Raw genomic sequence first — 25,747 nt, forward strand, 5'->3', positions numbered from 1 at the left:
TAGCGTGAAGTGCTGCTAGCAAGCTGCTAGAGGCTTCTGCCAGGGGTTAGCTACCCCTGTATGAGTTTGTTTGGGACCCCTGTCGGCGTGTTGCTGAAGCTCTCTGCCAGTGCGAAGGTAGGGTGTAGGCCCATCGTGATACTGCGTGGGTGGACTGGTCCGCGTAAAAGGTAAAACTCCCCAGTGTTGTCCAGTAGAAGTGGACATGGTACTGTGATTGTGGAAACACTGGAGTTGACAAACACTGAAAAAGCATTTGTGTCCTGCATGAAAGTGACACTGTTGTACATAAGTGTAGAAATAAACTATTTATATATTTATTTATGGTGAAGATATTGGTGAAGGGAACCGTGTCTTGTTTATCCCCCCTCTTATTTATGCTTTGCACTACTGCCAGCCCTTGAAAGCATACTACCGACTTGGGGTCGGATACTATAAGAGGTTATAACATCAAGAACCCGGTTGCTGGCCCATAGTGGCCGTAACAAAGACCAATCCTGGAGTATGCGGCCCCAGCATGGAGCCCGTACCATGTCAAGCACAAGACGAAGCTGGAAAAAGTTCAGTGGTATGTTACTAGGCTAGTCCCAGAACTAAGAGGCATGAGTTACGAGGAAAGGCTGCGGGAAATGCACCTCACGACACTGGAAGACAGAAGAGTAAGGGGAGACATGATCACTACCTACAAAATTCTCAGAGGAATTGACAGGATAGATACAGATAAACTGTTTAACACGGATGGTACGCGAACAAGGGGACACAGGTGGAAACTGAGTACCCAAATGAGCCACAGGGACGTTAGAAAGAATTTTTTCAGTGTCAGAGTAGTTAACAAATGGAATGCATTAGGCAGTGATGTGGTGGAGGCTGACTCCATACAGTTTCAAAGGTAAATATGATAGAGCCCAGTAGGCTCAGGAATCTGTACATCAGTTGATTGGCGGTTGAGAGGCGGGACCAAAGAGCCAGAGCTCAACCCCCGCAAGCACAAACAGGCGAGTACAAATAGATGAGTACACATACACCCAGGAAACTCCGAGGTACCTATTTAGTGCTAGGTGAACAGAAGGGGATCAGGGTAAAAGAAACCCTGCCCATTTGTTTCCGCCGGGGATGGATCCCCTGGACCCTAGGACTACGAATCTCGAGTGCTGCCCACTCAGCCGTCAGGCCCCGATAGCCCGATATGTGTGTGTGTGGGGGGGGGGGGATGATGGGCCTCCCTTACCAGCGTACCCCCCTTATTAGTGGTACGTTGCTAGCGCTCCATGTATATATATCTGCGTGGGGGCGTCATCCACCTCCGTGCTACCGTGGGTGTGATGTAGCGGCGTCATCCACCCCCATGCTACTGTGGGAGAGTCCCAGACCTGTGCGGCGGTGGTCGCCGGCTCTTCTATCGACCGTTTAAAGCTGGAGTCATGACCGGTCGCCACGATTTTTTGTTCACGATTTACAGTGGATTCACACTGGATTCACAGTGGATTCGCACCGGATTCACAGTGGATTCGCACCGGATTTACAGTCGATTCACACTGGATTCACAGTGGATTCGCACCGGATTCACAGTGGATTCGCGCCGGATTTACAGTCGATTCACACTGGATTCACAGTGGATTCGCACCGGATTCACAGTGGATTCGCACCGGATTCACAGTGGATTCGCACTGGATTTACAGTCGATTCACACTGGATTCTCGCTATATTCACGCTGGATTTACAGTGGATTCACGTTATATTTAGACAGGATTCACAGTGGATTCCACAGGATTTACAGTGGATTCACGTTATATTTAGACAGGATTCACAGTGGATTCCACAGGATTCACAGTGGATTCACGTTACGTTCACACAGGATTCATACTGTTGTAATCCAAGGCATGATTGTTCATCACCACACAGCAACCCGCGAGCTGGTATAATTCAGTACGCGAGGGCGAGTATACATGCCGCCGCCGCCGCCCACAGCTGGTGTGACGTGCGGCCGGCCGCCGTATATGGCCAGGCTGTCTTCATCTAACCGGAAACTGTCGCGACAGCCATATCATGGGAGAATATCTGGACATGGATCTCGTCTTACTTGATATTAGACCAGCTGTTTGGCAGTGTGTTTACGGGAGACTCTTAGGGGAGAGGTTGGGGGGGGGGGGTGTTGACAAGTGGTGGACGCGACTCCTGCGTCTTCGACCGGTCTTTCTTCCTCGGTATTATACCCCAGCACGATCCGGCAAGACTCGTGTGGGTCGAGTATTACCTCCGTGTTGTGGCTGCTGCTGCTGCTGCTTATGGAGCCAGGACTGTCCCCTCCTGTGTGGTGTTACTACTACTCGCGCAGCTCAAGAAGTAAGTGTTTGTATCGGGTGTTTTCTTGCTATTTTCAATTATTTATGGGTAAAGGCGAGACTTCTCCCCGCTGGCACCCACTGCTTCCATCAGAATTACATTTCACCTTTGTGAATGTACATTAATGACACTATGTAAAAGACACATCTAACACTTTATGTAGGGCATACGTAAATCTGTGTATCTATGTATTTACGTATGTAGGTTAGCTTAGCATTTTAAAAGCACCGAATCACCTTCTGTGGTTGAGTGTTCAATAAACCTTTGAACTATATGTTTAACACTTCTCTAACCCTGTCCATGGAGGACAGAAGAAAATGTATATATGCTGGTTAGCATTGTAAATGTGTGGCCACGTCTGTGGTAGAAAATAATAATAATAAAAAAAAAAACTGCTTCCCACGGTTTCTGGAGGCTATGGGGGGTGGGGGAAGGGAAGGTGGGGGATGTAAAGGTGGGTGAGGAAGAAGTAGGTTGGGACGGGAGACATCTCCCGTCACGCAGGGTGCAGTCGTACCTCCACAGATCTCCAGTATCATCTATTGATACTGGTAATGGCTCAAAAGGGCCACCACTTACGGGCTATTCATGCCCGTGCCACCTTTTGGGTGGCTTAATCTTCATCAATCAATCGGTTCCCCATTACGGGCTCACCATAGCCCGTGCTATATGGACACTTCGATCCGAGTAGCTAAATCTAAAATAACAACGAGGTTCCCCACAGAGGTCACGACCTCTCCGTAGGGTGTAGTCGCACCTCCACAGATCTCCAGTATCAGCTCTTGATACTGGAGATCTGTGGAGGTGCGACTGCACCCTGCGTGACGGGAGATGTCTCCCCCGTGAATGTGTTAAGATGAAGTATGCCAACGGCCATACCACGTTGAGAACACCGCTTCTCGTCCGATCAGCGAAGTTAAGCAACGTTGGGTTTGGTTAGTACTTGGATGGGTGGGGAACCGCTTGACCCACCAGCTATATATGACCGTCTCTTCTTGGTGATACCTCAGACCATCTGGTCACCACTTGGTCCGGGAGACATCTCCCGTCACGCAGGGTGCAGTCGCACCTCCACAGATCTCCAATATCAGCTCTTGATACTGGTAATGGCTCAAAAGGGCCACCACTTACGGGCTATTCATGCCCGTGCCACCTCTTGGGTGGCTTAAACTTCATCAATCAATCTGGTGATACCTTACGGGCTGTTCATGCCCGTGCCACCTTTTTGGGGTGGCTTAATCTTCATCAATCAATCGATCATCTCGAGGCTTCTTCTGTAGAAGGCTTACAATAAGTTGAGACGGGTGTTGAAGGTTTCACGCTGTCTCGACTCTCCTCCTCACCGGGTCATGTCCACCTATACTTCACTCACTGTTCCTATTTTGAGTAGCCTAGTTGTCTCCCAGTTTTCTTCCCCACCACCTCAAACACGGGTATTGAAGGGGACCTCCGTCCCCTCAACAGGGGGTGTTGAGGGGACCTTCCTCCCCTCAACAGGGGGTGTTGAGGGGGGCCTTCCTCCCCTAAAAATTGGGTGTTGAGGGGACCATGCTTGTTCTATTCATCAACTGCGATGAACATTATCATTTCCTGTTTTTCCACCTTGTCATTATAACATGATTTACCACTACCTACAACCCTTTACATTACACTCAAATACAGAGTGTATTTGACTACAGATATTGAGTATGGTTGCTGGCAGTATGATTACTGCTGGCAGTATGATTACTGATGATAGTATGGTTGCTGGCAGTATGATTACTGCTGGTAGTATGGTTGCTGGCAGTAGAATGTGATGGTTTCCGAGTCCGTGTTGTCTGATCAATGTTTCTTCTTCCTCCTCCGTCATCTCCACTTCTCAATAATAAAAACAATAAATGAAATATTTAACTTTCTTATCTCGAGCAGGAAAATAAAACTGAAATTTGCCGCTTGTGTAGAATATTTTTGTCTGGCGCGGAGGAATTAATTTCACGGTGGCGGTTATTGTGTGGGGTGAGGGGGGTGGGGGGAGGGACAGCCCTGAAGCCTACTCTACATTAAATATTTTCTATATATACACCGATGAATTGCTCTCGTGTGTGTGTGTGTGTGGGGGTGTATAGAGTGTTCAGTGCCGGGTTTGTTTACAGTGCCAGAGCCCTCTATATGGTGCCTTGTTCTGGGAAGCTTCTTTTTGTTTTTTGTTTTGGTGTCTTATGTTCTAGATAGATGTTGCAGCTCGTCCTGGCGTTCCTGCCTGTTGTGCGCTCTTGTGTTGAGCGGTTGTGTTCCAGGGTGTTGGAGGGTGGTGGTGTTCTTGCCTCTCCAGCATTTGTCTATCAGGTATAGCGCTCTGTCTGCTACCCTTGTTGTATTTCTTGCGTTATGATTGAATTATCCTAACGTTCAAGTTCTTCGTCGAATCTGTCTGTAAAGTTGTGGCTGGAGGAGGCTTCCACAACTGCTTCTTTCTCTACATTCCATTTGTGGATCACCCGTAAAAGAAACGATTCATTCCTTGCATTTTACTCGAGTCATTTGCATTTCCAGCTTCCACTTGTGTCCCCTTGTTCTACTCTCTATTCCCTCCCTCTCCCCTCAGTATCTTGTATGTTGTCATCATGTCCCACTCTTTCATCTAGTGGTGTTAGCTCAAGCGTTCCCGGCGGGTGTGGGGGGGGGCATGATGAGCCATAGCCATATCTTCCAGCACATATTTGGCAATTGTGTTTATATCTATTTATTAATTCAGTATTTATGCTGGTTTGGTGGTGTTGTGGTGGCTGGGTGATGGAGTCTTGACAGAAGGGGAATCTGGGGTTGGGGAGGGGGGGAGGCCAATGGCCGGAGGGCGGGAGGGGGGGGGCAGAGATTGTGAGGTGGGGAGTAAGGGGGGGAAAGGTTATTAGGTACGGAGACTTGGAGGAGGGGGGGGGAGTATTGGTGTTGCTGATTGCTGTGGTACCCCTACCGGGGAGGGGTGTAGTGATGGTGGGGGGGGGGGGGGAAGGACAGGTGTAGTGATGGTGTGGGGGGGGGGACAGGTGAAGTGATGGTGTGGGGGGGGGACAGGTGTAGTGATGGGGGGAGGGGAGGGGGGGGGCGTGGCTGTCGCGCCACGACACGCTTCCCGTCACAACATTGCCAAGGTAGACGACTCTGAGAGGTCATGCGTTAACCCCCCCCACACCCTATATACACAAAAGACTAGCATTATTGCATTTGTGAGAGATGGAGCTGCGACTCTTGGGCCCCGCCTCTTGACTGATTACGTGAGACTTTAAACCCCCGACTGTTATTCTTCCTGTTCAACCCTCTTGCCCCACACCCACTGCGACCCACACCCACAGCCCTACATAAGCTGGAGAAACAGGCAGGAGTAACTGGTAGGGCGCTCCAGTGGATAAGGGAGTACCTCAGCAATAGGAAGCAGAGAGTAACAGTGAGGTGTGAGACCTCAGATTGGCGTGAAGTAACCAGTGGAGTCCCACGGGGCTCTGTACTCGGACCTATCCTGGTTTTGATATACGTAAATGATCTCCCAGAGGGTATAGACTCATTCCTCTCAATGTTTGCTGACGACGTCAAAATTATGGGAAGGATTAAGACAGAGGAGGACAGCTTGAGGCTTCAACAAGACCTGGACAAGCTGCAGGAATGGTCGAACAAATGGTTGTTAGAGTTTAACCCAAGCAAATGTAATGTAATGAAGATAGGTGTAGGGAACAGGAGACCAGATACAAGGTATCATTTGGGAGATGAAATATTTAAAGAGTCAGAGAGAGAGAGGGAGAGAGAAAAGACCTGGGGGTTGATATCACGCCAGATCTGTCCCCTGAAGCTCATATCAAGAGGATAACATCAGCGGCATATGCCAGGTTGGCTAACATAAGAACGGCCTTTAGAAACTTGTGTAAGGAATCTTTCAGAACATTATATACCACATATGTCAGACCCATCCTGGAGTATGCGGCTCCAGCATGGAATCCATATCTAGTCAAGCATAAGACTAAATTGGAAAAAGGTTCAAATGTTTGCCACCAGACGAGTACCGAAACTGAGGGGTATGAGCTACGAGGAGATACTACGGGATTTAAACCTCACGTCACTGGGAGACAGAAGAGTTAGAGGGGACATGATCACCACATACAAGATTCTCAGAGGAATTGATAGGGTAGATAAAGACACTTTTTAACACAAGGGGAACACGCACTAGGGGACACAGGTGGAAATTGAGTGCCCAAATGAGCCATAGAGACGTTAGAAAGAATTTGTTCAATGTCAGAGTAGTAGACAAATGGAATGCATTAGGAAGTGATGTGGTGGAGGCTGACTCCATACACAGCTTTAAGTGTAGATATGATAAAGCCCAGTAGGCTCAGGAACCTGTACATTAGTTGATTGACCGTTGAGAGGCGGGACCAAGGAGCCAGAGCTCAACCCCCCGCTAGTACAACTAGGTAAGTACGACTCACAGCCCAACACCCACAACCCCAACACCCACGGCCCCACACTCAGCGCAGTACCCACAGCCCAGCACCCACACCCCAACACCCACACACCCACAGCCAATGCTGGTGATCGTTATACTCTCCTCACTAACTTGGACTCGGCAAAACTTCCTAAAGCAGCAAAAACGTTAACAAATAAGCGGAAAAAAACTTCCAAAATCAACAAAGGCCCCCCACAAAGGCCGCGAAAAACACTCCAGCCTGGCAAGACCGACCACACCCTTGCCACGTGGAGGCGGTGGACCACTACCAAAACAAACAGGACGCCGCCTGACCAAACTATTGCGTGGCATAATATTAAAGTTACTAGCCTGAAATTAGAATACCAACTGGCATTTAAAACTCTCCTGGCAAAGTATATTTAAAAAGTTAATCACGAGAGGAGTATATGAACAACTGTTACATTTTAGATCGTTAGAGACAAAAATAAATAGGGAAAAATGGCTCCCAATAAATAAGTTTGAGTATTGGTATTATAAACGGTCTTATCATAAACATATTTGTATATGTTTGATATACTGGCTGATCTTTTTATGGACAAACTGGCAAGATCTGCCAGTGGATGCATTATGAGGATATCATGGACACAAGAATGAATAAGGTAGCAAGGAGCTGTTCACTTGAGACAGTTAAGCAAGTCCCAGCTGTGTCTGGGTACAAGTGACAGGATGAACAACCCAGTGGGTTTTCTTCCTGTTGGGGAGTGTCCACTCGCAAGATGAGTGGCGCTGCCCAATAAACTCGCCCCTCGGGGCGAAATTTAAATTTTTTTTTTTAATAAGGTAGCAACGATCCTCCCCCCCCCCTAAAGAAACTAGTTCTTACGGGTGACCTAAGGCCAGATTCACGAAGCACTCATACAAGCACTTACGAACCTGTACATCTGTTGTCATTCTTTGGATACTTTGTTTACAATTATTAAACAGTTAATGAGCACCGAAGCACCAGGAGCCTGTTTATAACAATAACAACAGTTGATTGGCAAGTTTTCATGCTTGTAAACTGTTCAATAAATGTAACCAAAGCCATCAAAGATTGATGAAAGATGTACACGTTCGTAAGTACTTGCGTAACTGCTTCGTGAATCAGGCCCCCTGAACAGTATCTGTGGTGCTGGTGGTGCCCCCTGCTCTCCTCGCCTGGGTAAACAAACAATGAGGGTGGGTCCTGGGTGGGCTGCAAGAAGGGCGCCACCCTTCCCTTCTCCCTGGTGTAGGCGTCCATTGAGTACGCCTTCTACACATTTCATCTCATGCATAGATTAGGTTAGGTGTCTAGGTTCTGTTGCCGATTATTTGTAGTAAGCGGGTGAAGCATTTACAGCGTTGTGGGTCGAACAAAACTGTCAGTGAAGCACTTGTTCCGGAAGTGTTCGGACGTCATCATGCGAGTCGTGTGTAAACCGTTTTTCATTCATAAACAGCGGGTTTGGCGGCTTGCATGGAATCATTTTTAGATCTTTGTTTATGAGGACGGGCTGTAAATGTCATATATGAATTGTGACGTAAATGTAAATGCCAGAATGAGTGTTGGGGGTCACAGTAAACTAGCCGCTTCCGACGGCAACATCATGTGAAAACTTTTTTTTTGTTTTTTAAGTTTCATCCTGTGAGTGGTAGTGGACCCCATACCCATCCTGTGAGTGGTAGTGGACCCCCCATACCCATCCTGTGAGTGGTAGTGGACCCCCCATACCCATCCTGTGAGCGGTAGTGGACCCCCCATACCCATCCTGTGAGCGGTTGTGGACCCCATACCCATCCTGTGAGTGGTAGTGGACCCCATACCCATCCTGTGAGCGGTAGTGGACCCCCCATACCCATCCTGTGAGCGGTAGTGGACCTCCATACCCGTCCTGTGAGCGGTAGTGGACCCCCATACCCATCCTGTGAGCGGTAGTGGACCCCCATACCCATCCAGTGAGCGGTAGAGGACCCCCATACCCATCCTGTGAGCGGTAGTGGACCCCCATACCCATCCTGTGAGTGGTAGTGGACCCCCCATACCCATCCTGTGAGCGGTAGTGGACCCCCATACCCATCCTGTGAGCGGTAGTGGACCCCCATACCCATCCTGTGAGCGGTAGTGGACCCCCATACCCATCCTGTGAACGGTAGTGGACCCCCATACCCATCCTGTGAACGGTAGTGGACCCCCATACCCATCCTGTGAACGGTAGTGGACCCCCATACCCATCCTGTGAGCGGTAGTGGACCTCCATATCCATCCTGTGAGCGGTAGTGGACCCCCATACCCATCCTGTGAGCGGTAGTGGACCCCCATACCCATCCAGTGAGCGGTAGAGGACCCCATACCCCGTATCCTGTAAGTGGTGGTGGGAAAAGCTTAGTATCAAATAATGGGCTTGGTAACTGAACCTCAAAATTAATTTAACCAAACAAGTGACAATCTTGATGAGCTAGTTACATAGTTTAACATATCTTCAACAGTCCATTCACAGTTTACCAAACTAGCATATACGTGACCCCATTAACGGGCCCTAACACAACTAGTGAGGTTTAATTAATTATGCCCCCCCCCCTCCCATTTCCATACTCTGGGTCTCAGAATTGGATATATTCGGGTATATGGTAAAGGTATGCTGGAGGCTGATGGACAGTTATGTTGAAGGACGAGTAGAGGGCGTGGTGACGGGGAGGCGTGGGTGGCGCGCCGGCATGTCTGGTGGGCACTGTATGTAGGGCAGGCGTGTGAGGGCGTGTCTGGAGGGTTCTATTGTAGGGCAGGCGTGTGAGGGCGTGTCTGGTGGGTCCTATATGTAGGGCAGGCGTGTGAGGGCGTGTCTGGAGGGTCCTGTATGTAGGGCAGGCGTGTGAGGGCGTGTCTGGTGGGTCCTATATGTAGGGCAAGCGTGTGAGGGCGTGTCTGGAGGGTCCTGTATGTAGGGGCAGGCGTGTGAGGGCGTGTCTGGTGGGTCCTATATGTAGGGCAGGCGTGTGAGGGCGTGTCTGGTGGGTCCTATATGTAGGGCAGGCGTGTGAGGGCGCCCTTGACCCTTGCCCGCTCCTCACATCACTGGTTACGCCTATGGCATGTGTACGTCCATATATGTAATATATACATTATATATATATAATATATATATGTATTATAATATATATATGTATTATAATATATATATATGTATTATAATATATATATATATAATATATATAAATATATTCTAGTCACTTCTGAGGTGTGGAGTTTTCAGTTGCATATTGCCTTGACTATTCAAGCTTGTTCGCATTTGTGTTGCTCACGTGACCCCACAAAGTTAGGTGATTCGAAGAAGATAACTATGCCCAAGCTTACCACCAAGTGCCGTCGGGGCGTTGGGGATATAGCCTCGGCTACCAACGTCTTTTGTACGGTCACGGTTGGTCAAGTGGTTAAGGTACCATGTACGCCAGTTGCATAGTGCTCCTCGCTGTCTGGGTTCGAGTCACTTCTGGGGTTTGGAGTTTTCAGTTGCATATTGGCTTGGGAACCATTGAAGCTTATATAAATTTATATATTTATTTATTTTACACACACACACACACACACACACACACCTACCCACCTACATCACAGCCTCCTGGGGGATATACATTGGAAATACTACTAATAAAGTATAAATTTGCATGACAGTAACGAAACAAAACAAAAAAGTTATTATCTTGCAAGTAATGGTAAGTGATGGGGTATCCGAGCAGCAACAGCGGTGTTGGCCTCTGGGAGGAGGAGGGGGGGGGGGTTGTGGTGCTTTCACCACCATGACCTGTGGTAGTGTGGCGCCCCCCCCAACACCCCACCTGTGGTAGTGTGGCGCCTCCCTCCATCACCACCCCACCTGTGGTAGTGTGGCGCCCCCCCCCCCCCAACACCCCACCTGTGGTAGTGTGGCGCCCCCCTCCATCACCACCCCACCTGTGGTAGTGTGGCGCCCCCCCCAACACCCCACCTGTGGTAGTGTGGCGCCCCCCTTCATCACCACCCCACCTGTGGTAGTGTGGCGCCCCCACCCCCCACCTGTGGTAGTGTGGCGCCCCCACCACCACCTCTCCGCACGCCGCCTCTTATGTAACACTGGCCACCCCGCACGGCCCCGGGCCGCCTCCTGTGCTCTCGTGCTTTCTCTAGCCTGCTCCCAACCTTGCTTTGTTCTCCTGGCTTGTTAGCGCTCCGCCACGTCTGGCTGGACACATCATTGCGTGTGTGTATGATTATATATATATATATATATATATATATATATATATATATATATATATATATATATATATATATATATATATATATAATATAAAGTTTGTGAGGGTACCACCTCTGGTGCCAATGTGGGGACCCATAGCCTCGGAGAAGAAAATAAAAAGTATTCAGAGGAGACCTTGTGGTTTCTCACTGAACACTAATATTATCTTCTCCTACCACCCCCATTCTTTTGTATATATATATATATATATATATATATATATATATATATATATATATATATATATATATATATATATATATATATATATATATATATATTATTAGTATATTTTAGTAGCAGTCTTTCTTGTATACATATGTTGTTAAATATGACCGAAAAAGTAAGATTAATACTTCTCACACGAATTTTCTCAATATTTCTTATGTTTCTTTTTACTGTCGATGGTAATTGAAAAATCAATTCTCCAAAATTCATTTTTATTTCTAGTTTGACGCGACGCTTGAACGCGTTTCGTGATAACTTATTACATTTTCAAAGACTTAGAGTTTACACACACAACACACAAAGACAAAGAGTTTACACACACAACTTTAACCTGAAAACACTAATCAGAGTTTTACTTATGCTAACACTAAACAACTTATCCGTCTTATATACTCGCATTTGGGTGAGGTGATATGTTGCAACAGTTTTGGATGAGGTGAACAAACTTTTGACAAGCACAAGACAGAACACGGAACAATGGGTATTAATTGGATAAATGAGAGCATAAGAATGGAAGTAACTGCAAAGGGCCTATTGGCCCATATTTCCTCTTGATGCTTCTATATTGGTATGGAGACTTGAAGTGGGTAGAATATAGTTGTGCATTAATTGGATGTTGATTGCTGGTGTTGACTTTTTGATGTGTAGTGCCTCGCAGATGTCAAGCCGCCTGCTACCGCTGTATCTATCAATGATTTCTGTGTTGTTTGTTAAGACTTCTCTGGTGATGGTCTGGTTGTGGGAAGAGATTATATTACATTAAGGAACATATAATCTCTTCCCACAACCAGAAGAGATTATAACCAGCCTCTGCCCAGTGTCCAGCAGAGAGAGAACCCCGCAATCTATTGAACCGCAACTCTGCTATCTTTGCCGGCCGACCAGATGGAATCACACTACGCCCTTGGTAGGGTGGCAGACAGTTGGCGTGGGACTACACTTTCGTATCCACCCTGACAACCACATACATTGACCTCTCTGCCGGCCAAGCAGGAGCCGCGGCGACACACACAGAAAGAGACAAGTCAACCAAGTACAGGGAAATAGATCACTGGTACAATTTCGTTCCAATAAGATCTGAGACCCTAGGTCTATGGGGAGAGAGCGCAAGAAGGTTTCTTAAGGATCTTGGTTCCATGATCATTGACACTACCAGAGACCCTAGAGCGGCAAGTTTTCTCTTCCAGCGCCTCAGTGTAGCGATCCAGAGGGGGAATGCCTGCTGCGTCCTCGGTTCCTGCCCGGCGTCGGAGGAGTTCAAAGAAATCTACTTATTATATCAAAATAAATCGTAACTTTTTATACTAGTGGTTTGAGATCTTTTGAGTGATTTCTCTAGGACCTGAATATTTGGAGCACTGTACTAGCCCTGAGAACACTTCATCAACTGCGAGGAGGACAAGTTTATACACCGGAGTCGCACTGCTGCTGGCATAAAAACCCGAACTTGCTTTTGCCTGACAAACATTGTAACTACAGAATTGTAAATAGCCTTGTGGCCTTGTAAGGACCGCGAGCACTCCACCGCCTGCTCCCACAGGAGGCGGCACCGCCACACCAACTGGCAGCCCTGAGTGAACAGTCTTGTTTGTATATTGAGGAGTGTCGAGTGTGTTGCTTGTGAGAGCTCGTACCTTTCTGGCCACACTCTGCCCTGTTGTAACGCGCCCATCCCTCTCCTGGCATGGGTGTGTGTGTGTGTGTGTGTGTGTGTGTGTGTGTGTGTGTGTGTGTGTGTGTGTGTGTGTAGAGAGGGGTGGGAGACTTTCCTCTCCTGGTGTAGTGTTGTTGTTGTTGTTTAAGATTCGCTACCTGGAACAAAAAGTTCCAAGTAGCACGGGCTATGGCGAGCCCGTAATATTAATCCTGGTGTAGTGTGTTCGCCTAGTTGTGTTTGCGGGGATTGAGCTTCGGCTCTTTGGTCCCGCTTCTCAACTGTTAATCAACTGGTGTACAGGTTCCTGAGCCTACTGGGCTCTATCATATCTACATTTGAAATTGTGTATGGAGTCAGCCTCCACCACATCACTATTTAATGCTGTGGTTAATTAAACACAGCATCTATTATTAACTACTCTGACACTGAAAAAGTTCTTTCTAATGTCTCTGTGGCTCATTTGGGTACTTAGTTTCCACCTGTGTCCCCTTGTTCGCGTCCCACCCGTGCTAATCTGTTTTTTATCTGCTCTGACGATTCCTCTGAGAATTGTATAAATACTGATCATGTCTTCCCTAACCCTTCTGTCTTCCAGTGTCGTGAGGATCGGTTCAATGTTGTTTTTGATTCAGCTACTCGGAACAAAAGTTCCAAAGTAGCACAGTCAATGGTGAGCCCGTAGTGGACTTGAGTGGAGCCCGTAGTACAGCCTGGCACAGGAGCTGGGCTGTAACTTGGGAGCGAGATTGATTGATGAAGGTTAAGCCACTCAAGAGTTGGCACGGGCATGACTACCCTGCAAGTGGTAGTTTTTTTTTTTAAGTAAATGTATACTTTGTGTTGAGGTCGCATTTAATCGTGAGGCTGCTATCGCGGGGGAGGATACTGCTTGCCAGTATTTATGAGGGTGTCCAGCTGCTGGACACCTTTTTGACCAGAAAGCTGGACACCTTTTTGGCAGTGTTGATGGCTTCAGGGATGAAGATTAGCATGAGACTACAGTAACATCTCCTGTTTCACATCATGAGAATGGTCCAGGACGGACCGAAACGTCGTCGTCCCTTTATTTTCTAGTGTGTGGATTGGTCAACATACTTCAGCCACGTTGTTGTGACTCATCACCTGCATTATTAACTGTCTTGCTTCAGTGCCATCGGTAAATTTATTAATGTTGGTGTTATTGTGTGTGTGTAAACTGTGTGTGTATTTGATGAACAGTTGATATCCCAGCACCGTCACCAAAGACCACATTTACTCCAAACATCTACCACCTACGGGCTATACTCATGCCCCGAGCCACCTCTTGCGGTGGCCTAATCCTCATCAATCAGTCAATCGAGATCCATTACGGGCTATTCATGCCCGTGCCCCCCTCTTGTGGTGGCTTAATCGTCATCAACCAATCAATCGAGATCCATTACGGGCTATTCATGCCCGTGCCTCCCTTTTGTGGTGGCTTAATCTTCATTAATCAATCAACCAAGATCCCAGACGGGTATATCTCACCGTCCGGGAGTCACAGAGCGGGTCACACACTTCCCCTCTAATTCCGTTCTCCCGCTTAATACGTTTTTAAGTATTTAAGAACTTTCTACGGAATTGATCAAACCATTAAAAGCGCTCCACGTTATTTCAAATTCAAGGATCGCAATATTGACATTTTCTTTGCGTCCGCCTAAATAGGTTAGGTAGGTTGAATGGATTCGTTTTTGGTTAGGGAAAACCCTTGTATTTTTTTATGGAGCAACCCGTCCTCAGTCTATGTTCATTCCATCCAGCAGTCGACCCCAAAGACGGATTCATAAATGTTAATATGCTGTTCATTCAAAATATGTATTTATTCATATGTAAATTAATATTATATATATTAGCATATTGTGCATATTTAGGTATGGATTCGGTTATAGGTGTTCTGTTGGTTCGTGGTTCGAGTCTCTTTTTGCCCAGGAGAATGAAAAGTTCATAGTGATATGTTTAGTTTAGTTCATTTATTATGCACCCCATACCCATCCCGTGGGCGGTAGTGGAAAGGGTTACAGAGGCACATAATGGGCTCAGGGACTGAACCCCACAATTCATTTAGCTAAGCAAGTTACAATCTTGATGAGCTAGTTACAAAATTCAATATAAGTCGTCACATCAACAATAGTAATATGTATATGAGTTTTATTATGGCATCGTCGTGCATAAAAAAAATATATACATGTATATTTAGGAACAGTAATACATAGGTTGTATGTAAGAAACTGGTGAGACTAATGACAGTAATACTGAGCAGTATTCATATACGAATTTAGGTCACGCCTAGCCTAATCCTGCCGCTATATCAGGAAGAGCCGGTAGGCCTCGCCCTGGGTGTAGGGAGTCGCTGGGTAGGCTTCGCCCTAGATGTACGGGGGTCGCTGGCCTCTACCACTGTCATACACAACACTATCTCCTCATAATATACGAAGTAGGAAGAATGGTTAGCCACGGAGGCTTCAGCTAGGCGCCTCAAATTCGAAGCAACAGTTGTAGTTGTGATAGGACTTACATATTTGTACAAGTTTTTCAGTGTTAACCTTTGTTTATATTTCTTAAGTTGTGGTCGCCATCTGCGTGGTAAAGGGACCCAAATAGGTGAAGTGTGTCATAAAGCTGTGAGAGATTAGTCAGTAATTATACCAGTTTTGAGGACTGCAAGTTGTGTTGTACCGTATTTGTAAATTTTAGTTATCAACATCCCATGTATTTAAACTTGCAATATGTTTCTTAGTTGCCTTCAATGAAAGGGGCTGAACACTACGCATTCTGCAATAACAATTGATGTACACGACAACAATCATTAAAAATTAGAGCCAGAATTAAATTATACAAAACTTATCTACTTTTTTTTGGGGGGGGGGGGGCGATATGCTGTCATAATTGTGGAATGTGGATTGACACCAGTATCGTGAATAGTCTTGGTAATATGTCGTCACATTTAGTGCCACTGTCTGTGGGGAGCGTCACACAATTCCAAGACTTTTCATCCAGCCCCGTCCTCCTAAGGTTTCCTTATGTCAAGAAAACTGTCATTTTAAAGTATCCTCTCATGCCCTACCAGTCTTTAAGTAGGGCATGAGGACCCATGCAGAAAACGGGACAGTACGTCACTTTCGCGAGCCGCTTCTATTTTGTAGTTCGAAATTTTTTTTTCCGTATGTAATGCATACGCTAGAAATGCGACGTTCTTTGTAAGAGGACAGGTTGATTAATTACCTATTTGATTCGTGTGAGCAGAAACTGCTCTTACGTTAGATGTTGGTTAGACGTCGGTTAACGTCGTCTAACCAACGGTAAATCATGGGGCAGTCCTATACAGTATCGTCACGGTACCAAAACACCGCTTCTGCTCTCTAGCAACACGTTGGCAGAGGTCTCCGATAATATGTCTTGGTATGTCAGCGTGTGTGACTTCTTGCAGAGGTCTGCGGCAACAGGCTACGGCAGGTCTCGTGCGGCAACACGCTTTGTCCTCGTCGAGAACAAAGGTCCCCCCCCCCCATTGTCAAATGTCCACGAGACTTGTCAAAGGTACCTGCATTTGTCCTGATGATTTTTTCAAGCTGGATTTTAAAGTTCGGCAACGTTCTGCCATTTACGGTTTCGATGGATAGGCGATTCCTTGGGTACAAATATAAACCCTGGGTGAAGAATCATCTCCTGTTTTCAGTCCTACACCGTCGCTTGAAATTGAAATTGAAATAAGTTTATTGAGGTAAAATACACACAAAGGGATGAGGTAGCTCAAATACAGTGAAGTGACATCTCTAATTAGTAATTGAAAGTTGCATGATTTGAATTTACGGTAATTGCAATTCTTGGTATTCTTGGCTTATTACTTTGGGGGTTCCGTCGGAGCACCCCCAAAGGTAACACAAATTCGTTGCAAGATGGAACAAGTGTCCCCAGCAAACTGCTTTAGCGTCTTCCCTTGGAAAGTAAAACAGGGGATGCAGGGGATCCCGGGAGGAGGGTGGGCGTTTTGTAGTGTATCAGGCGAGGAAGAGACGAACAAGAGGTCGCCGAGTCCGCGGGCGCGCTTTAAGTACCCCGCTCGATGCGCGCGCGCGCGCTACTAAGTCGGTTAGACACAAATTCATGGTAATACGTTTTCTTCCCACAGAAATTTCACCGCTTTGAGAAGCAGTTACTATTTGTTTCAACAACTTGAAACACAATGTAAATATATTGTTAATGTCAATACCAAATACATGATATCTTAAGTGGTGTACCATTTTTTGCAGGGGTTGTTTTGGCTTATATTTAAAGAGTTTAGTTTTTGCATTATCTAAAATATTAATGCATTTCTTTACCGTGTGTCGTGTACATTAGTTCTGCACCTCTCGGTTTAAGGTACAGTCTGCTAGTTTGTCATTAAATCTAGTGTGTGTGTCGCCTTGTATTTGTGCATTCTTAAATTTCATGTCATTGGGCATTTCTGTAGCAGCTGAAATACCAAAGATATTTATCCTGTTCCTAGTTTAGTGATAATAATGTATTTTAACCTGTTGGTAGCTACTTTTTCGTACGTGTTATTTTTATATTTCGCTGTGACAATGACTATTGATTGAGGCATGTGAGTGTGAAGGTGGAAGTTTGAAATGCAAAATAGAGAAATATGTACGAAATTACGTGCTGGGGTGGGATCATTGTGATGGGAAGCACATGAGCTTGACTCATTATGAAGAGACAAATTGAATGAGCCAAAGCTGTCTCACGAGCCTGCATTTCACACCTAAATTTTGTGTAGTTTTTGGTAATTCAATGATATATTTTTTTCATAGTTATACTGCATACCTATGTTATAACTTTTCGCCCATTTTCCAAAGGAAAAAAATTTAAAGCATTTCCAGAGTGAGCCTTAAGTAGCTGCACAAGTATTGGAAGCTGCAACAGTTGCAAGGAAGATTGCAGAGAACATGAAGATTGCAACTGTCCTCTTCCTAGTTCTTTACATACGGATTTAACATAATATTGTGCTTGTCAGCATTTTTGAGTGGTACCTTGCTCTATACCAACACCACAAAAAGAGACCTAACTTCCATAAAGAATGGGTGTCTGTTCACTGAAGTCTGGAGTCAGAGTTTAATACTGTATATAATAATTAATAATAATAATAATAATTATAACAGTCTAGGTAACTAATACTTTTTCCCTCTTTCAGATGTGAGGTAGTACAGTATGTCCAAAGACGGGTACTATCATTTCGGGGAGTCGGGCAGCAAAGCTGTGGAGGGCTTGAACCTTCCCTCCTTGCCAACTACATCGTATTGGTACAATGCGCACTCTACAGTGGGAAGCTCCCTCTACCCAGATCACGAGACTTCAGGAACTCCTCCATACAAGGGACTTCAGCAAATAGATGTCAAATTAGCAGAAAACAATAGAGACCATTTGGAGTGGTGGACTGATGACATGTGCTTGGAAACTCAACCAAGAGCTTTTGATTCCCAGTATTGGGAAGGCCATCCTACTGAGCGAGGATATGTGCAATCAAGCGATCATTCAGTTGCAGGGTCAGATTTTGAGCCATCTGATCAGCCATTAGTGCTACTGAGTTGTCGTACTCGGGACCACCAAGATGACTACAACAGTCCAGAGTTGTTGAATTCTGTGGATATTGTTAAACACGATGTTGATGAAAGCTCTTTTTGTTCAGAATCTGTCAGCAGCCAAGAATATTCCCCAACCAGTAACAACAACAATACGCCATCCAATAAGAAATATACTCCAGAAACCATAACACCTATAGATGAACACCAACGGAACCAAAAGAGATACAAAAAGGAACCAAAAGAGAAAGCTAAGGAAGATAAAAGGTGCGGAGTGTGTGGGGACGCAGCGAGGAGCATGCATTTTGGAGGGATGGCTTGCGATTCATGTAAAGCCTTTTTTCGACGTTCAGTGCAGAGTGGTGCCTACAAAAGTTTCCAGTGTCCTGAGAACAAGATATGTCCAATCTCAAAACAAAACAGAAAAGTTTGTCAGTATTGCAGGTGAGAATTCATAACATCTTTAAAATTTATTGATTTATTTATATACAAGAAGGTACATTGGGTTTATGAGAGTACATAGCATTGTTGTAATTACATTCTTGCAAATCCAATAACACGCATAGTATTTCGGACAGGTCCTTAATCAAATAGATTTTTTAAGTAGGTAATTTGTAGCAAAATTTGAAGAATATTAATAGGTACATAAGTCAATTTCAAGAATACTAATAGGTACATTGTAGTAAGATTTGAGGATTATAACGGGTACAATGTAGCATAATTTGAGGATTATTAATAAGTACATTGCAGCAAAATTTGCGTTCAACATAACAAATATGATATAAGATGATAGCAGTGTCTACAATATTTTACAAGGGTGAGGTTGCGTGTCTTAGGCACATACATTAGATGGAGTGGGCAGCATAAGATACAGTGCGAGTTTGAAGCACTAGCTGCAGGTAGGAAACCATGAGCATGAAATTAAGTACTTTTTAGTTTTACTTTTGAATAGGACATAGACTGGACAGCTCTTTAAGTCGTTAGGGAGTGAGTTGCATAGACTATAGGTCCCTTTATTTGCATAGATTTAATTTGACTCGGGGAAATCAAAGCGCTTGCATTTTATTTCTGGCATGGTGATTATGGGTTCTATTACATCTGTCAAGGAAGAGTTTCAGATCAGGATTTGCATTTAGGAACAAGGTTTTATACATGTAAATAGCACAAGAGAATGTGTGAAGTGTCGGTCTGTTTAGTATGTTTAGAGATTTAAACAGAGGTGCTGTGTGTTGGCTGAAAACAAAGTTTGTAACAAACTCTGTTATTATCAGAATGTGACCCCCCTTGCTTGAGTCACTGTAGGTTTTAAAAATCCCTCCGTAACTTTGTTGATTCCTGTTGCAATATTGTATGTAGTTCTCATATTTTCTTGTTTCGTTTTATCCAAGCAACAGGCTTTTAGATTTACTTATTGATTAGGCTTGTCTTAATTATCACAAGACAAGCCTAACCCCAGCCAGGCGTGAGGAAGTAGAACTCCTCTTTGAAGCACTCCAGGTACAATAGCTTATGCGTGTATAATAATACCACCACACGTCCTTCCTCATTCCTCTTGTCTTTTAGGCCTGGAATTCATTTGGTATTTTTTTTTTTTTTACACGCGTGGACATCACACAAATATTGCATACTCTAATTCCGATTTCTCACAAATGTTGTGAATAATTTCCCCATTTATGTACAGTATTTAAAAGCGATTTCGAAATTTAGAAAGACTCTATTCTCAGGCATGCGGTCCAATGACCTAGATAGGGGGCCTGGCAGCTAAGTGGACAGCGCTTCGGATTCGTAGTCCTGAGGTTCAGGGTTCGATCCCCGGTGGAGGCAGAAACAAATGGGCAGAGTTTCTTTCACTCTGATGCCTCTGTTACCTAACAGTAAATAGGTACCTGGGAGTTAGATATATACAGGCTACGCACTGCTGCTATGGGCTGCTTCGTGGGGGTGTGTAACAAAAAGGAAGCCTGATAGAGAACCGGACCACGGGGACGCTAAGCCCTGAAATCATCTCAAGATAGCATTCCTGTCAGTGGGTGCAGTTAGTGGCACACCAAACCAACCCAATATTGCAGCTGGGTTGTTCATCCAAGTGGAAGGACGAACAACCCAGCGGGTTTTCTTCCTATTGGGGGTGTTGTGCATGCTGCTATGGCGGTATGTTCACACATAGGATGAATGACGCTGCGCAATGAACGCGGCCCTCGGGGCAAAATTAAAAACAAATATATTAACATGCCAAGGGAAGCAGTACTTTGCCCAAGCGGTGGGCAATTAGAAAAACAAAGATTATTTCCCCTTGCCTCATCAAGGCAACACTAATGAGGCCAGTTTTAAACCGTAGCTTGTGTTGCTTAATTAACCTTTCAGATTTGTTTTCTAAATTTGGGGTATATCCCTTGATTTCAAAGATCCCCTTGCCTCGTAGAGCCAGATTTGAGTCTCCGAGGAATGGTATGGTTAAGGCTTACCTATACAGTACCAATGTAACATGAAGCTTCTGTGGGGGGAGGGGGGGGGAGGGAACAGCCCAGAAAGGCCTCGTATTTTTTTATTATTATTCTTATTCTTACCACTGTCTCATCCCACTGAAAGCAAATGTGCTTTAAAGTTCAAGTATGTTTATTGAGACAAGAAAAAAAAATACATCTCAAAGGGATAGAGTAGCTTTGGCTATTTCTACCCCGCCCCCCACCCCAATGTGCTTTCTATGCATATATTGTCGCAATATATTTTTTTTTAGATAGAATCAAAACAACGAAAGACAGTCCTTTTGCCTTTCTACCAGTTTGTAACACTACATGCTTCCTTAGAACATTCCATAAGATCACCCATCTCTTTCAGATTCATTTGTTTTCAATATCATTATCTTTACAAACATAATTACTCATGTAAATTACTCATAATTTGTACCAATTGACCAACTCCTTTTACCCTTGAATGTTCTATACTATTGTTTTATCTCTGGCATCTTTGGGAGGCACTGTAAGCCACTTACAGTACCATTCAGTGATGTCTTACAAAGCAGTAATGGAACCATTCTTCGTGATATTCCTCTTTACTGTTTAAAAGCAAATAATTGTAAAAAAAAAAAATACAAGATAAAGAAATAGTACATTCATTCATGACATAACCCTGTCCAAATAAAATATAATCTATACAAATAAGGTTAAGAAACCATCTAATATACATTCAAAATAAATTGTATTTTACTTTGGCAGATTTAAGAAAAGTCAAGAGAATGGCATGGAGATTAACTGGGTGATGTCGGAAACTGACCGCATGGTGCTATGGAAGAACAGACTTGCTAAACAACGTCATGTCCAAGAAGAAAAGATTAAAGACAAAGTATATGGAGACTTGCCAAGATCACTAGACCCCAAAGAGGCTGATGTGTTAAGGAATCTTGCTGCTCTTCAAGAGTCTACATTTAGGTCCATTCCTTATCCAGAGGATTGTTATGGTGATAACATAGAAGCATTAGCTAATCTTTTTGTTTTTATATGTAAGAAGCTAGGACTGTTCTTCCAGAGTGTTGAAGATTATCAGGAGGTTTGTAAAACAGACCAAAATCTTTTAATGAAGAATGGGATTGGCACGTCAATATATCTTCACGGTGCATATATGTACGATTATGAAAATGAAATGTGGCCTGCTGAATGCAATAAAGAAGCTTTAAAAATTCCCCCAATTTCCATGGCTACTCTTCAAAAATTTACAGTTTTACCAGAAGCTTTTGATGCCATTATGAAATACTATAATAAATATGCTAAAGAGCTCAAAGATGAAATTATTTTGGCATTGATCTGCTTGATTTCCTTTTTTCAGCCAGATGATCCTCAATTTCTGAATTCACAACAGATTCAGGATATTCAGCTCAAGTACCTAGAACTTCTTCGGCGATACTTAATAGCTAAAGATGGTGATGTTGTTGCAAAGATAACTTTTCCCAAACTTCTTGTTGGACTTGCAGATATTAAAGAGATTTTAGAATTTCATAGTAAAGTTGATATCAAACCAACAATAAACCACCAGCATATTTCACCACAGTCAACAGTAGAAAATCAGATGTCAGCAGTGAATGAATTGTTACAAAAGGCTTCTCAAGGACAGCTGCCAGAGTTTTCTTCAATTTTAACAGCTTCAGATAAAAGGCAACCACTATGGCAGCAAAGTAATGCAGTTAGAAAAAAAAGATCAAATTCAAACCTCATTATACGTGGAGATCAGTTCTATCATCCCCAAACTAGCCAAATATTTGGTGTGACTCCAAGAACTGATATGATCATCACAAATCCAATGGAGAGGATAGATAATTTTACAAGAAAACAAAATTTACCCCGAGCACAAATAAACGAGGTCTTGGATTACGAAGATGACTATAGAGGGGAAGGAGACAGGCAAACAAGTGTGTTAGGTAGAGAGTCTGTAAAGGCTAAGAACACTTCTGCTGTGTATCATCCTGGAAGACAGTTGCAGGCGGCGTCAGTTGGCAATAATGGAGAGTGCGATCAGTCTGGTCCAATAGACAAGAAGAGGGCAGTTGAAGTTCTTTGTGATACATTGCAACATATCTCTTGTGCTGATGATGAACAATTCATTCAGTCACTGAAACAGAATTTGTCTCCACACCTTTTGGTTAATCTAGCTGAAAAGTTGTCACCATCTTAACAGGAGCTGGAGCATGTAGTCTTAAGTATTTGATGACATTCATCTGATTTAGGAATGTTTGTGAAGTATGATACAAATATACTAGGAAGCCAATACAATATGCACTGTTATGGATCTCAGTTTGTGGTCAACTTTTGCTCATGTACCTGCTTTAAAGTCAAAGTTGGTTTAGTATCAAGTTTAGCAATAGTTGGAGCATTTCTAAGTTGTGATGCAAATTTATTCAAATAAAAACTCCAAACATTTATCTATATTGGTTCTACTTTCCAAAAACACATTTTTGTTAAATAGCTTTATAAAAGAAACTAAAGAATTTGTTCACAAATTGCACACTTGGCATTATCATGATGCTGGATAATCACTGTTGCTTTCTATATTTCTCTATTTACCATTATGTGTAACATGCGGTGGAATCTTGCTCAAATGAAGCAATTTATGTAGGACGCCTCTAATGAAAAATAACTTCCATTGCATCTTTTATTTTAAATGAACGTACCTTTTCAATCAAAAATTTAATATTTTTGGTAACACATTCTGGTCTCTCAAATACATTAAGTGAACTCACTTCACTTGGAGTTAATTATTTTTTGCAACCAATTACTATACAATGATCATACAACCAAAATAGCAACTTTATATTGCATCCAGACTGCCATAGGACCATGTTTCATCAATTGGACTATTGTACATTTTTACTGCTAAGCCATACAAATACTGTAGACTCATAAAAAAACAAGAAAATAGAGGAAAGAATGGATGATGGACATTGTAATGTTGTAAAGTACAGTACCCCACAAAACCGTGAGATTCAGGGAAGATGATTAAAAAATTCACAAAGTAAGCATTCACATCATAATGTTTGCTTGGAAGGTGAGGCCAGATTGCTCATTCTCTGTGCTATTGGGTCATGTTCAAGTCAGAGTGTGTTGTATGGGTGGCTGAGGACACCATAAAATTAATGAAGACAAATGTCATGCAAAAGGGGATGAAACAGTAATAACTGGCTCAATAACTATGGATTGTGTAATCCAGATAAACCAGATAAAGAAAATCACATGAATACTAAAGTTTGAATCATGCAATGCTGGCAAATTTTAGAGTAAGTCTTTCCTTGCATATCTGTACAGCATTTCTTACATAGCTGTAGAAATGTTGCGAAAAATTTCTACAACACACAAATCCTGAAGTGCCGGCACCTTGACAAATATGAACAAGTAAAATATTTCCAAGAAAATGGCTGCCAGAATTAGAACATACAAGCTGTGAGGAATGCATGATGATATTAAAAAGGATAATAAGTGTGACAGTGTTTAAATATGTTGGAACACAAGGCGACATTTACGATATGCAAATATACGGAAACATACCAAGAATTATTTTTAACAGTTGTTTATGGATTACACTTTAAAATCTAGGTGATGTGATTCTAAAAACAATAAGATTTTACAATTTATTATGAAACTATATAAAGACAGAACACAATGAGTGTTCTTCATGTAACAACAAAATAAAATAGGGGGGATAACAAAACTTTTTTCATTTTATTTAGTGTATTTCTTCCTTTATTATTTGGCACAGCATCATGCTGGGGAGAGAACTACTCGTGTGCTTCAGTCACGATGATCAGGTTTTGAATCTGCATTTAAATAGTTTGGTAAGTCTTTACTTTTGCTCTAAAATGTTTCCTCCTGTGGTTTAGCTCACAGCCTTGGGAGAGTACTCTCAAAACTGACTACAGGTAAACTACTGGTGGTTAACCATTACAATTTGGGAAAGGGGGAAGGGTGGTTTCAGAAGTTCCACAAAAATGACAACAATACTTTTAGAACATAAAATAAATGCTTCAATCATTTAAATTAATTTAGGCCCACTCTTATTAAAGACAATGTACCAAAATATTATTTTTAGAAGTCCAACCAAAGAGCATAATTATTTACAAAGGTACATAGTATTTCTGTACTGAATTGGTTTCATGCTTGGGCAGGCTCCTTCCCAACTAGAAAAAAAAATTAAGTACTGTAATCTGTATGAAAAAAATACGTAGTCTATACAATCTGTACAGGTATCGCTTTTCTAACCTACCAAAAATAACAATGCTCAAAACACCTAATACTATATACAAAACTGCTATTACAATTTATTTTCAAGCTTCCTCAGGAAACATTCATTTATGTTAATGTCTTTGCCATCATTCGTGTTATAAAGAGTAACACCAAGGTGCTGATGATCCCTGTTAAAGAAAATTTATCATCGTTATAATACTGAAAATGTGAATAAATTAAGAAAAATTATATACCATTTACAGTACAGGACTGTAGTGTTATAAATGTCCTGTCCAGATAGATGGCCTTAATCCACATAGGACAGGATCAGAGCCATTGTGAATAATATATAATATGCATACTGGGAACACTTCATCCTATAATATATACAGTACAACGGCATGCCACACTAAAATTTACGGTATAGTACACTGTGTGCCTACATTACATTACTATGCTGTACGTAATATGGTTTTTAAATATGCATAGCACTACACTCAAAATAT

The 25,747-nt window shown here is 43.4% G+C and overlaps 3 protein-coding genes across 5 annotated transcripts in view; 1 reads left to right on the forward strand and 2 right to left on the reverse strand.

The window, feature by feature from the left end:
* LOC123754325 (serine/arginine repetitive matrix protein 1-like) overlaps window positions 1-2,066 on the reverse strand; it is a 66,967-nt gene extending 64,901 nt beyond the window's left edge. Inside the window, exon 1 of the mRNA XM_069321700.1 lies at window positions 2,022-2,066. Coding sequence (XP_069177801.1) covers window positions 2,022-2,066 — 45 coding nt within the window. The remainder of the gene's footprint in view (window positions 1-2,021) is intronic.
* The window catches only part of LOC123764548 (uncharacterized), a 76,933-nt gene extending 53,487 nt beyond the window's left edge, over window positions 1-23,446 (forward strand). For 2 of the 3 annotated variants that reach the window (XM_045752568.2, XM_069327780.1), the window contains 2 exons: window positions 18,147-18,978; window positions 21,750-23,446. In XM_045752568.2, the coding sequence (XP_045608524.2) occupies window positions 18,164-18,978; window positions 21,750-23,199 (2,265 nt within the window). In that variant the 5' untranslated portion in view covers window positions 18,147-18,163 and the 3' untranslated portion in view covers window positions 23,200-23,446. Of the gene's footprint in view, window positions 1-1,970; window positions 2,344-18,146; window positions 18,979-21,749 lie in introns of those variants that run through there. The other variant, XM_045752627.2, reaches the window with a different exon arrangement.
* A 1,189-nt stretch (window positions 23,447-24,635) lies between these two features.
* LOC123764502 (tudor domain-containing protein 1) overlaps window positions 24,636-25,747 on the reverse strand; it is a 44,351-nt gene continuing 43,239 nt past the window's right edge. The window contains exon 22 of the mRNA XM_069327615.1: window positions 24,636-25,429. Coding sequence (XP_069183716.1) covers window positions 25,330-25,429 — 100 coding nt within the window. The 3' untranslated portion in view covers window positions 24,636-25,329. The remainder of the gene's footprint in view (window positions 25,430-25,747) is intronic.

The sequence above is a fragment of the Procambarus clarkii genome, chromosome 1 (genome assembly GCF_040958095.1).
Source record: "Procambarus clarkii isolate CNS0578487 chromosome 1, FALCON_Pclarkii_2.0, whole genome shotgun sequence".
NCBI lineage: Eukaryota > Metazoa > Arthropoda > Malacostraca > Decapoda > Cambaridae > Procambarus > Procambarus clarkii.